This window comes from Uranotaenia lowii, unplaced genomic scaffold (assembly GCF_029784155.1).
Source record: "Uranotaenia lowii strain MFRU-FL unplaced genomic scaffold, ASM2978415v1 HiC_scaffold_1002, whole genome shotgun sequence".
Lineage (NCBI taxonomy): Eukaryota > Metazoa > Arthropoda > Insecta > Diptera > Culicidae > Uranotaenia > Uranotaenia lowii.
Genome location: NW_026596970.1, coordinates 4,708 through 18,720, shown reverse-complemented (window position 1 = coordinate 18,720; position 14,013 = coordinate 4,708). Strand labels below are relative to the sequence as shown.

At 39.4% G+C, this 14,013-nt stretch overlaps 3 protein-coding genes across 3 annotated transcripts; 1 reads left to right on the top strand and 2 right to left on the bottom strand.

Annotated features, from left to right (window-relative positions):
- Positions 1-6: 6 nt before the first annotated feature.
- Positions 7-2,426, top strand: LOC129759079 (DNA-directed RNA polymerase I subunit RPA2). The gene is given in 3 exon segments (XM_055756492.1): positions 7-1,130; positions 1,202-1,249; positions 1,252-2,426. Coding segments are annotated over 3 exon segments (2,223 nt in total). The 5' UTR covers positions 7-61; the 3' UTR covers positions 2,358-2,426.
- A 183-nt stretch (positions 2,427-2,609) lies between these two features.
- LOC129759078 (AP-2 complex subunit alpha) lies at positions 2,610-9,160 on the bottom strand. Its single transcript, XM_055756491.1, has 8 exons — positions 8,614-9,160; positions 8,184-8,353; positions 7,903-8,114; positions 5,687-7,368; positions 5,468-5,617; positions 4,987-5,403; positions 4,631-4,835; positions 2,610-4,569 (listed from the first exon to the last, which is right to left on the bottom strand). Exons 2-8 carry the CDS (start codon positions 8,245-8,247, stop codon positions 4,492-4,494), a joined length of 2,808 nt encoding a protein of 935 aa, XP_055612466.1. The 5' UTR covers positions 8,248-8,353; positions 8,614-9,160; the 3' UTR covers positions 2,610-4,491.
- An 859-nt stretch (positions 9,161-10,019) lies between these two features.
- On the bottom strand, positions 10,020-12,630 carry LOC129759077 (cytochrome c). Its single transcript, XM_055756490.1, has 2 exons — positions 12,470-12,630; positions 10,020-11,069 (listed from the first exon to the last, which is right to left on the bottom strand). Exon 2 carries the CDS (start codon positions 11,039-11,041, stop codon positions 10,715-10,717), a length of 327 nt encoding a protein of 108 aa, XP_055612465.1. The 5' UTR covers positions 11,042-11,069; positions 12,470-12,630; the 3' UTR covers positions 10,020-10,714.
- Between the last annotated feature and the right edge of the window lie 1,383 nt (positions 12,631-14,013).

The window sequence follows — 14,013 nt, the reverse complement described above, 5'->3', positions numbered from 1 at the left end:
CCTTGGAGGCCATCTTTATCAGAAACTTCTACGAGAGCATCTGATTTCTTTTCTTACTGGCATGAAATACAACATACTTAAACTAAGCACTGACGTAGATGCTCATCTAACGCAAAACGAAGTTGTGAGAGCATGCAAAAATACCTCTAATTTTGATCGATCATTTGCGAACTTCTTAGCTACGGGAAATATGCCAAAAGCCAGTGAAATGGGACTTATGCAAGATTCGGGTTTGGTTATCATAGCAGAAAATATTAACCGAATGCGATACATGTCTCACTTCCGGGCCGTCCATCGAGGATCTTTTTTCGTTACAATGCGAACAACCGAAGCACGACAACTCCTTCCGGATGCATGGGGATTCATTTGCCCTGTCCATACACCAGATGGAAGTCCCTGCGGATTGCTGAACCATCTGACATCCGATTGCGTTATATCGAAAAGCCCGGATCGGAAAAAGGTGGCCAATATCGAAGTTTACTTGATAAGATTCGGCATGACACCGGCAAACAGCGTTGGACTTAATAAGTTCAAACCAAGCGATTACTATACAGTAATGTTGGAAGGAAAAATCATTGGCAGTATTTCAAGGAAAATTGTCAGCCAAGCTGTGCAAAAATTGCGGCTGCTTAAAATTGAAGGAAAAGAAATTCCCGAAGCAACAGAAATCGTACTTGTTCCTTCCAAAGAAGGAGGGCAGTATCCTGGTCTTTTTCTGTATGTTAGTGGTAGCAGGATGATGCGTCCTGTTATTAATTTATATGCCAATAAGGTCGAACTGATAGGGACCTTTGAGCAAGTGTATATGGACATTTGCATCACCCAGAAGGAAGCATATCCAAATGTAACCACCCATATGGAGCTGTCTAAAACGACGTTTCTGAGTAATCTGGCCAAGCTGATCCCGATGCCCGACTGCAACCAATCGCCGAGAAACATGTACCAGTGTCAGATGGGCAAACAAACAATGGGAACACCTTGTCACAATTGGCAGTTGCAGTGCATCGCCAAGTTTTATCGGCTGCAGACTCCTGCGACTCCACTTTTCCGGCCGGTCCATTACGATAACATCGACCTGGATAACTATGCCATGGGTACGAACGCCATCGTTGCCGTCATTTCATATACAGGTAAGCAGCTTTCTGAATTTGCTTAACTCATTTCACATATATGTAACATAAAAGTTTCTTTCCTTCTACAGGCTACGATATGGAGGACGCAATGATTATCAACAAATCGGCTTTCGAGCGTGGTTTGCCCATGGAACGGTGTACAAGAATGAGTTCATCGAGCTCAAGGGTGAGAGTTACTTTGCGCGGGATCGAAACGATGAGCAGCTGAAGGCTTTCCTCGATAACGATGGACTGCCGTATCAAAGTTCTCTTTTGACACATCGCAAACCATTCTATTGTTATTTTGACACCAACGACCATACGTTCCACGTAGTGAAATATGACGGGCACGAGGATGCCATCGTAGACAATATCAAACTGTGCGGTTCTACATCTTCCAATGCGCCGAAACGAGCCGTCATTACCTATCGGATAGTACGCAATCCCAACGTTGGGGATAAGTTTGCCTCCCGTGCCGGACAAAAGGGTATCTGCTCGCAAAAGTGGCCCGCGATAGATCTTCCCTTCACCGAATCCGGAATGATTCCAGATATCATCTTCAATCCCCATGGTTTTCCCTCGCGAATGACTATTGCTATGATGATCGAAACCATGGCCGGTAAAACGGGTTCATGTCACGGTTTAGTCCACGATGCTACTCCGTTCCGATTCAGCGAAGAAAACACGGCAATAGATTACTTTGGAAGATTACTGGAAAACAGCGGTTACAACTATTACGGAACCGAACGTATGTACAGTGGCGTAGATGGCCGGGAAATGAAAGCGGACATATTTTTCGGAGTTGTACATTACCAACGATTGCGTCATATGGTTTCTGACAAGTGGCAGGTTCGTTCAACTGGTCCCCTCGATCAGCTCACGCATCAACCTAACAAGGGCAGATCGCGAGGTGGTGGCGTTCGGTTTGGAGAAATGGAACGGGATGCTCTGATTGCACACGGAGCTTCCTTCCTGTTGCAGGACCGTCTATTCCATGGATCGGATAAAATAACTACGCTTGTGTGTCGTAATTGCGGAACATTGCTTGGCCCGATAAGCAGTATCACGAAGAAGGTGGCTTCAGATGCAAGCGAAACTCAAAGGACGCCGGCCACCTGCAGACTGTGCAGAAGTGACCGAGATATAGGCTACCTAGAGATACCGTACATTTTTAAATTTCTGGTATCGCAGCTAACAGCAATGAACATCAATGTTAAGTTGGATCTTTCTACACCGCAGTTGTAGGACATATTTTCTTATTTTTATTTTGTGCTTTTTGTATGTTTAAATAAATCTATACAATCTGTTGCAACAAAATGGTTGGTTCGAACATTTTTCGAATGTGAAGGGTGGTCTCCGAAAAAAAACTACCGAAACATCATGAATGGTACAATTTTCATAAAGGTGTTGCGAGTTAACTTGAAGAAATTAACTTAAAGAAATCTGTTTCCTGAATTCTACACTGATTCTGGATTTCTCAGATTTAAAAAGATGCAATTTAATCACTGAATAACCATTTTTATATTTTCTCGTTTCTCTTATTCTCGTAGTTATGGTATTACATTTGAATTATATAGCATCATATTAGAGTAATCATCATTTTTGTTATTCCGCTGCGGATTACTAACGTCTTTTTGTTTAATGTTTAGATGTTGTTTTCTGTTTCATATTTATATAATTTACATAAACAGGCCCTTCGATGATTGGTTTATTTTTATGCTCATCTATTATTCTCAAAACACAATCAGAATAAGATAACAGGGACACTAGGTTCCACAATCGGGGGACACTTTGTTCATTATTCGTTAAATTGTATCAGTTTTGTAGGACATCAGCAATAGCATGGATGATTATGTAGATGTGAGTTTTGTTCAAACATTTGTCTGCCTTTTCTTCTTAGCGCATAATGAGGATGTTAAACTACCAATAATATACATATCAGTTTTGAATCCGTAAAGATTATGCGATCTTCTTTTTATTTGTTCCTTTCGTTTGCATTTTATGTTTTACATTTTTTTTACCTTTTTATACGCGCAGATCAAAAGAAAGCGAATGAAGGCAGGAAATAACGTGAGCACGATATACAAATATAACATAATATATTAATAACGATAATATTTTAGTACATATACGCTTGATGAGTTATGAAAATATTATCAATAGTTCGAGAGTCTTGAAGCTAAAGAGAGTTGGTCTGAAGCTACTGAATTCATTCCAAATAATTAATATTTTTGGTTAATACAGAACAAAAGGTCAAGGTTCAAAATAAATTTAAAGGAATGCGATTTTGTGCAATCAGGTGACTGTTTTGATTTGAAATTCGTCAATTCATTGTTCCAACAATTCATCCGAGTGTGATTTTCCTGTTACATGTTTTTAAGATGGTCGATGAAATCTATGTACTATTATTATAACGTCAGGTTTAGATTTGAATGTCAGCGGCTAATATCTACTCCCCTATGTTTTAGACTATATATTTTCATTAGTTTGTATTATCCATTTTTATGTGAATTTAACCTCTGTCTGTGTTGTTTTTAATGTCTACTATAAGTGAGATTACTTTTCGAACCATACTTTTATCTAGTAAAACTAAACCAACTCGTATTCAAAATAAGGTTTTAACTTTTAGTGTTTTTTTTTTTCTTTTGACAACTATCAGGGATTATTCGGTATCATTATAATTATTACAATATGTTTGTTCTAACCATAACACATTTTCGCTTTCTCATGTCGGAAGAGAAATAGAAAGAAAAGAATTCCAGTAAAACGTTATCGCTAGTGTTTGTTGATTACTTCCACGTCTCCTAGCCTGCTCGATTTGCAAATTTACCACCGGAATTGAAGGCGGCTAACTAGCGTCATAAGCTTGTCATGTCGGTCGTTATCGCCGGACGAGACATTTTTTTTTCTTTTCTGACTCTCTAAATAGCCGTCATCACCGATACATAGGTTTCTCGTAAATGGTTCAACATATTTAATCAGCATATGTTATTTATTACTAGTTTACTAGTTATACTTCATCTTCTCAGTTACACAAATTCTCGCATAGCGGTGCATTTGCTCGGTCAGGGTCAGCTAAATTCATCCCTTTTCGCACTCGTGTCTCTGTACAAGTGCATATTGCATTAACGATGTGAAATTGTTTTTTTTTGTTTTTGCTTTATACACGTTACGTTGCGTTTTGTTTCTCCCTTGAAATTTCTCAACCGACTTAATCGCATGCACATATTTCCTCCCCGGAGGAGGAAAGATGTTTCTATACTAGTTTTTCTAAACAACATTACTACCAGAGCATATTTTACAACAAAAGGATACGAAACTCGACGAAAGTTTCATTCTAACGTGTTACCTTAGTCGAGAATATGAATTCAGTGCTTGTTTAAAATTGGTCAACCAACAAATCGCACATTTCTTTCGTCACATTCTCCAAGCTGGATCGGATAGTCAAGCGGAACATCTAAAATATCAAATCAGGTATTAGGACAACATCATTCTAAACCTAGTTCCACACAACGTACCTGTGCCTGCTTGTTCGGTTCTAAGCGCAAAAGACAGCCAACCTTGTGAGCCTGAGTGTGGATGATGCCGGCGCACACCATATTGTCCGGGTTCGGATCAATTCCTTCCAACAGCTGCATACCGAAGCCCATCAGCTTGTTCCGTGCCCCTGGCAGGTCCAATGGTTGCTGCGCCTTGAACACTCGTTGGGCACGCTGTTGTTCACTAAAGTAAAACAATGGATGGCGTTACTACGTTATCTAACAATATTTAATAAAAACCGTTGATAAACAAAAACATATTGATCAGTGTAAGAAAAAAATTAATTTCTAAACTCCGAGATTGCAAACTACGTATCTAATTATCTATCACTTACCCGCCGAGGTTTTTCCATCGCGAGAAGAAAGATTCACCAGTCATTTCGGTTGGCTCGAAGAACTTGTTGATTGTAAGTGGTAGATTGACCGTTATCTTCTGTGGCGCTCCTCCACTTACACGGAAGTTGATTATGATCGACGGAGCACCGCAGTAGCAGTCGATACATTCGGCCGTCAAAAGCTGTTGAATTTGGGCTCCGGCCTCAAGTGTTGGTTCCACGGCCTTGATTTGAACGTTCAGTTTTAGTGCATCCTCCTGTGACCATTGCAGGGTCGGCACGAAATTTTGCAATGCCGTTTGAGTTTTGTTGCCGTAGTATAAACCAAGTCTTCCAAGGTTTTGACGGAACTCGCTCTTGATTCCTATTTGCAGAAGATCGTTTTCAAACAGAACGCCATTGTTTTTGAAGTAGAATCTGAAAAAGACAAATCATTAGTATTGAAGCTGTGGAGCGATTTAATTGACCAATCGAAACTTACTTCTTGGCATTGTTAATAACATTGCTGGTGCCATTGGTGCTGCTGTAAATATCACCGAGCACATCGATGAGTGTACCGGATTGAGATTGTGATGAAGGAGGTGTACTCAGCCCCAGGAGATCTGAACTGGCATTTGAGTTGTTGAGAGTTCTGTAAATAGAATGAAAAAAAAACATTATGCCTACCTATTATATTTTAAATTATTCGACACTCAATTACCCAGCTGTGTGGTTGATTTGAGCAGTATGAGCATTGTGGGCATTAGGAACCGGGCTTTTGTTGTCTCGAATTTCTGCATTTTCCGGTACTCGACCTGGTTTCTTTTTCTTCAGTACAGCTAAGATAGAGCTTTCGCGTTCAGGGAACGAGGGCATCTCTTCCAGAACGGTGGCCAAAACATCCGTCGATGCTACAATGCTGAGCTGCAGATATTCACTAGCTCTCTGTTGAAGTTCTGCATCGGCCGAACGGAGATTACTGTGCTGTCGGAACACATCCTGGATGGTGGAGCGAATCTCCGGGAACAGATTGATAAACTTGATGTAAGTTGAAAGTAACAGCGCTCGAGTCATCGATGAGCATAGATGATATTTCGAGTGAAGCAATTTGAACTGCACCATTGGAGCTGATCGAGAATCTCCTGCAATCAAATTACCGAATTCGCCCAGTATATATCCGCCAACTTTTACCATATTCTCGTGACAAGCCGGAGCTTGAAGGGCTTCAAATACGGTTTTTGCGGCATAACCCTGTACTTCTTCGCGATTGATTACAATCTGAATGACGCGATACCAGACTTCTTCTGATACATAATCACCGGCAATTCGTATTAGATTCAATATAACATCCACGTACCAGGTGAAATCGGTAGCGTATTTTTCTGACAAAATTGCCACTTTCAGCACCATTTCCTCTCGAATCGAATAATCTGCCGTTTCAAGATAATTCAACATTTCCTGAACGATTTCCTCGGCATTAGTACGATCACACATGGCGTACAATAGATCAACTGCTTGCTGGCGAACAGAAACATCCTTTTCCATCTTCATCGACAAAATCACCACCTCCTGATGTTTCTTGACTGCTTCGTGTGAAAATTCTGAAGTTGCCAAGTGGCACATAGATTCCAGCGCCAAATACCGTAGATTTGTTTCTCGGTTGCTCAAAAACTGACCCAACTGATTACAGGCTCGAACCAACAAATTGGCCTCGCTGTCGTTGTGAATAATAAGATTGATTGCTTCAAACAAAACGGCATTCTTAGCATTGGAGTGCTGCACCTTCTTGCTTTTCGGTGGTTCCTGAGCCTTGTTCAGAATAGTTTCAAGGCATTCGTTCAACCTACCACGAACACCGGGATCTTCAGTTGGTGGATTGTAGTTTTGCAACAGACGGAGTAGTTTCACCGACAACCATGGTGCCGGAACAAAGTAGTACGTATAGTCTTGTAGATCGGTATAGGATGCAGTAACGATTCGAGACAAACGCGAAACAGCCAAACTTACGCAGCCCTTGTATTCGTCTGGATTTTTCTTAACTAAGGCGTCAATAAGACTAGTTGCGGCCGTAACGACACCCATATGCTGATCATTGAGCAGATGGATAATTCTGCTAGTCCATTCCCCACCTGGGATTATATCCGGACAAGTACGGTACAAGCGCAGCAAACAGAGAGCGGCCGACTGCTTTACAACGTCCATTGTATCGCCGGACACGAGTAGCTTGGGGATTTCGGTCGAGAAAGCTTCGGCCATATCGCGGCTACCGATGTTTGCAATACATTGAAGCGCTAGATTAACATGAATCGGATTGCGGGATTGCAAGTCGTTTTTGATGCTCTGGATAATCAGTTTGATCAGGTCGCTGTTGGTATTTACCAGCACCGAGATGAACAGGTAGCCCTAAAACAAGAGATATTCAATTTTAAACATAAAAGCAGCTTAAAAGTAACATGTTTTATATGCGAAAGAATTGTCAATCATTTGAAATCTTGTACTCCTATAAAAATGGAGGCGTTTTCTTTATAACACCGTTACGTTGTTAAAGGTTGGTCGAAATGAAGTGAAATTTGGTTTTCAAAGGTTTTCCGGGTCAGAGATGGTTTTTCTAATAGGCCCTCATTCTGCGTCGGTGTAAGTGAAGTGACAGAGGTCCTTTCCCAAAGTTCATTCGAGGAGACGATCCTCACTTAAAGCGACGAAAGCGACTCGCAATCGAGTGGCTCGGCGGACCCGACTCTTCTCACCTCACGCTGCGCAGAATAAGGGCATCACTTTCTATGGAAGAGGGGCTCTCATACAAAATCAACTGAAACATATTCAAGGCGATTTTCATAACAATTAGTTCACGAGCATGAAGAGGTTACCGAAAGTTGAAGAAGGTTAAAAGAAACATGCTTAACGAAATAAAGTCGGTAATAATTAATCAGTACTCACAATTTGCTTCTCGGAGTATTTGTTAGAGGACAGCAGATTGACGGCTTCCATTTGGCCGAAATCGATGTCATGGCCCAGAAGAAAAATAAAAAGCAACTTGCAGACGTACTTTTTCTTCTGGTACCCATCCAGCGTTTTGTCACCTTTAAACTTGCTCCGTATGTTGGCCAGCTCTTTGTTGATACGTTTGATCTCAGCTTCTTTGCTTTTACCTAAAATGTATGGAAAATTTGAAATAGTATCAATATCACTTGACAATCATAAACGCAAGTCGTGCTTACAGTTTCGAATGTCCGAGATAAACACGGCCAATCCGCGCATTCCATCACCCCGCACCGGTGCCATTTTGAGACCTTTTCCGGTTCGTCTATTTGAATTTTTCGAAACGATTCTGCACTCTTTTATGCAGTGCAATAAAGCTAGTAATTATTTATCAGTCAATTGCGCAAATCTGCAAAGAAAAGCGAAAGCAAAAAACATAATCAGTAGATGAACTATGATGAACTCTCCATCTTTTCCAATGAACGAAATCTGACTACCATCCTAAACGATACAATGCAATCTTCCAGCACATCCTCCAGCAGCATACACTATACTTTTTTTAATAGAAATGAAGGCGACTGCACATTAAAGTGAATTGAAAAGAAGAATTTAACCCAATTATCTGATAACAGATCGGCGGACAAGACGAGAATAAACTACGAAACTTACATCCAACTCAGCAGCGCCCAGGACAGGAAAAGAGGGGGTTACCCCAGCCCCCTTGTACGATTTCTTTTGAACCCTGCTGCTCCCCTTCTCTAAAGGCCTTAATCAATAGCCTCTTGTTTTCTTCCGCTTGGAACGACAAGAATTTCTTCGTATGTCCACTTGTATCCGCTACTTTCGGATGATAATCTTCCCCAATTCCCAGAAAATAGCACGTCAACCCACCGATGATGATAATCACTATTATTTTTGACGCCCTAAAATTTCACTTCCACACATGCAATTCGTGAAAGAAAAGAGTAAAAACTTGGAATCTGCTGCAATGCCTTAAATCCGCCCGACTTCGACAATTACTGCAGCTCGTCGGAAGCACCTGATACTGGGAGCTCACAATCCGAACACGGTTCCTCGCAGTTTCAGCAAGTGGAAAAGGAAAATATCTTACAAACTTCGAATCGTTGCGGGTTTCCAGGAGAAAAATCAATCGATTTTTCTCGCCTCCTTATGACTTTTCTCCCGTCGTTTTGTCGCTTCTTTTTTCCTCGACTCGCGTTTGGTGACTGTCACTTTGGCTGCGATGATGATGACAGTTGCGGCGCTTTTGATGATACAACCATTTGCTGTCTCGGTCGCACCAAAGCATCTGATAGCAATTGGTATACTGCGATCTTTTTCTTCAATGTCGACATAACTCGCAATCTCGACGAAAGTGGTGAGCTTTTATGACGACTTTCGATCGACGTTTCCCTGTACAGAAAAATGACTGCTTAATTGTTCGTGTTTGGAGAACTAAAATATGTAGACTTATAAAATCAATTTTATATTTATTTAATATCGAACATTTTAGACAATTTTTTATAATTTGAAACCTTATATTTTAAAACCTAAGTATTTGAACATTCTAAAATATTTTTGTTATTGGAAATATAAACATTTTTTAAATTTTTATTTAAAATTACAGATTCTTTTTCAGGCTTAGGTTAATTTTCGAAAAACTAAATTCAAAAGCTTTTTTAAATTTTAATTCACTTTTTTTTATTTACTAAGCTTCAAATGAGATATTCAAATTAAAAAAAAATAACAGCTTTTTATGAAATTTTCATTTTATCAGATTCTTTATAGAGGCTTTTTTAATCACACGAAGAATATTCATTATGATTACAATCCCCATTTGACCTTTCATAAAATCTTTTTTGATTTAATAGTAATTTAACAAAAACAAATTGAAAAATCATTCAACCCTCAATCTTATAAAATAACGTAGGCCAAAATTGATTTTATAGCCCTTGCTAATAAGATGAATAACTCAAAAACTTTTCTAACGTAGGCTTATTAATTGGATCAAAAAGGACTTATTCGGAGTTTCGGGGATCTGTTACAGTTTCGAAGTGAAATAAGGAATACGTCGGTTATGTACTGTTTCAATGTTCTTTTGAATTTTATTTTCCGGATGATAATTTATTCAAACATTATCTCTTTGTCACTTTTACATTTGCCAGTAATCCATTGTTTCCGATAGATGGGAAAAGTCAAATCGACGTTCTTTTGCTTTTCAGATCAAACGTGATGCAGGAAAAAGAATTCTAATTAAAGCGTTTTGAATTTACGTTTTACCTATAATTGTGTGGGTATCAATCCCATTTCTTTGATATCCGTTTCACAAATTGTGGGTTGTTTCAGTTAATACTACACGTCGAGTTCTCCCTCGTGAGGGAGAGAGAACTTCATTCATTGGCTAGGAAACATAGTTTTACACCTGCCCACAGGTGGGTAAGTGATACCATCATATCTCGTTTTGTAGCTTTTGGGATCATTTGTTATTGTAAGATTATAAATAAAATTAAAAATAATTTACACTTTAAGAAGAAATTGTCCTAATGGGTTGCGCGCGTCTGATCAGAGCGTTCTTTTTATCTTTGCCCATCTGAGAATGGTGTACATGTTATTTTTGTGTTGTCTGCTTTTGGTTGTTGTTTGTTCTAAGTCTAATTTCCGACGAACGAATCGGCTGAATTGAAGCCATCAGGCTTTTGCTCCGATGATTTTAATTTCCACTGCTCTGCTTATTTCTAGGTTTTAAATGATACAGGCAGGTCGATGGCATTTACGAGCATGCAGATTTCAGGTAAGCGATCAGATCGCCACGCTCATTGGGCTTCTTCAAGCCGGCGAAGATCATCTTGGTGCCAGGGATGTACTTCTTCGGATTTTCCAGGTACTCGAACAGCGTGTCCTCGTTCCAGGTGATTCCCTTAGCCTTGTTGGCATCTGTGTAGGAAAATCCGGGAGCCTGACCGGTCTTGCGGCCGAACAGACCGTGCAGGTTGGGGCCAACCTTGTGCTTGCCACCAGCTTCTACAGTGTGGCACTGTGAGCATCGCTGAACGAACAGCTTCTTGCCCTTCTCAACGTCTCCAGCTGGTACGCCCATGGTGTTAGGTGAGGTTAAGATTTACTATCTGAAAGTATTAAGAGAAAGAATAAAGATTTATTTTAACTGTTATGATTGGAGCGTGGATTAAATTCTTAAACTGGAACACTTGTGTTTCAGTTCAGTTAATTTTCCGATCATTTTCATTCTTTTTTCATTGCTAGTTAACTTGTACTACAACATTATTTAGTTGCATAACTAAATTCGAATTTAAAATTTGATGAAGGGCCATATAAAAGTCAAGTAATATTTAACACCCACTCACAGCTCCATGTCCATTAGGTGAAATGGCGTTATAACCGATTGCCAACTCTTTGGCTGGGATAAGTACTGATCAAGGGCATAGGTTTACTCTGATAAGCAAATATTTAAAGAGTAATCAGCTTCGATGAGTAATGCAATAGTGATTATTTAATTACAATATATGTAAGTACCATATGTAGTTATCTGAAAACACTTCTATTAGAATACTAGATTTCTGCTTACTTACTACTGCTACTTACTGCACATAGTTTCCGTTAAATCAAATGCAGGATTTTAACATCTAAGTTAAGCTTTTAAATTATTAGCTGGTAAATTGTAAGTCTAATGCTTTATCAAATAATTTGAATTATTAAGCAAGAAAAACACAACTTACTGATCCCACAATTTAACCCCACAAGGATTTTTTGAAATCCGCATCACGCTCACGTGATTGCAATTTTTCGCAACGTTATGCAATTCACATAGCAAACGTTCAAACCCGTAGTGGCTTAACATTGATCCCGCTCAAGGGCTTTAAGCCACACATTTCCGTTTAAGCGCCTTTTGTTCTAGTTAGCCAATCAGCACAAACACCACCATCATATCAGACACGAGCTGGGCAAGCATTCCCATAATCAGAAGAAAACTAGGAACAAGAAAGTTGAAGGTCATGAAAACCAATGTACACGATTTTTGTGACGTAATGAAGCAGAGGACGGCTCGTGATAAAGAATCTGATGTAATTCATTGCCACACAAATTAAGTCACTTAACCAGCTGACGCGTTTTCTAATGGTGCGTGCAGCTTTTTTCGATTTGTGATAAAAATAGTTTGCTTTTGACACTGAATGCAATCCCAGTTGGCCTAGAATAGTAAGGGGTGTTATGTAACGCTCTTTTTTGCATTCGATATTCCAATCAAAGCTAGTCAGTTTATTCTATGTGATTTGATTCAACGGCTTATGAGTTTATTGAAAGCCTACTAAGAATATTTCACAGCCATTGATCCCCTTTTTCGTGTACCGTAGTTATGGAAAATTCCCGAAGTTACTGCCTGATTTGGCCAACTAAAATTTCGGCAAGTAAATTTTTTGCGTATCATGGATAAACTTTTTGAGTAAATTCATTTCATGTTTTTAAAACAATTTAGCTGGAATCAGACCTTATTATAAAAAAAGCAACTTACCTGGCAAAAAGATCCGAAAAAGGAACGGCGGGCGCTGCACCACAAAATTCACGACACACGTCTAACCACAGCAAACTTTCTTCAAGCACAGAGATTTCGTCGCTTCGCTACCCGACGATAGGAGAAAAGCGCATGAGAATCGATGCGCGTGTGTTTGACAGCCAGCACAACCACGCGTGACGCGTCCTGCTGTCAAATGTGATGTTTGCGGACGCAAGAAGCAGGGGTGTCAGGTGTCCTGATTTTTCAGGATTTGTCCTGATTTTTGAGAGGCCGTCCTGATTTTTCAAAAACGCTTGAATTGTCCTGATTTTTGAAAAATGACGTTTAAAATGTCCTGATTTGTCCTGATTTTTGAAAAATATCTAAACTTTAACTAAATTTATTGTTAAATGGTGAGAAAATCAAACAAATCTTCTACAAAACAGTTAAACTAGTTTAATCGATGATAATCTTTGGTTCAAATGATATTTAAATAGTGTTTTTCGATGTTATCCAAGTTTTTTCTCGCTGTAGTTGCATAACTTTAGGCGTCTTCAGCACCTGTATTTCGCCTTTAGTTATGCAATCTAAGCATAGCTGCATGTTATTTTCATCAATTTAGTGGTGTTTTTTTTTTTTTTTTTTTTTTTTTTTCAGGGATTTTCATCCTATTGGATGATTCATCCCATATATTTAGTGGTGTCCTGAAAAATCCTGATTTTTATCATTGCGGTGTCCTGATTTTTATCAAAACCACCTGGCACCCCTGGCAAGAAGGGCTGCCAGACTGTCAACACAGTTTAGTACAATTTTATACCCAGCAAGGAAAAATGTATGCGCCCAAACAATTGTCTGGCTATTCTTCAAATTACTAGCATAGTTTTTGGCATTTATTTAAACTGTAATTGCATGAACTTTTTTTCAAAATTTTTAAATTAGTTTTTAAAACAACAATAAATAATCAATTGTAATTATTACAACAATTTAGAACAACCTCTTGTCCGACCGGATCGGAAACACCGGAAAGAAGGCTGGCCAGGACCACAATACCTGCGGTAGCTAACGAAACCACGCTACAGGAAGCCGCCACCGACCAAAGACGGAAATCTGTTCTCGAGAGCGACCTTACACAATCCTTTTTCCTTCCCTCTAGTTAAATTAATTAACAGTTGAGTAGCCGCGACGATCACCTTGCATTCTTGAATAAAAATTAATTTCCATTATGCTATACAAATCTATCCAATACAAATTCTTTACAAAGAAATTTTATTTAGTGTAATTGAAATGTTTCTTCTAGTGTCCACAAGCTGTCGCTGTTTGTTGTACTAAAGCTTTAGGGGCCGTTCACATACCACGTGGACAACTTAGGGGGGAGGGGGGTATGGAAATGTCCACGCTTGTCCACGGAGAGGGGGGTAGGGGTTTGGGTCTTGTCCACGTGGACATACTTACTTTCAAAATATTTTCTAAAGGTGAATAAATATTAAGATGTTTAAGTCAAAATCTTTAAGTTAAAATCTTTCCAGTTTGGGGCCGTTCAGATACCACGTGGACAGAAAAAT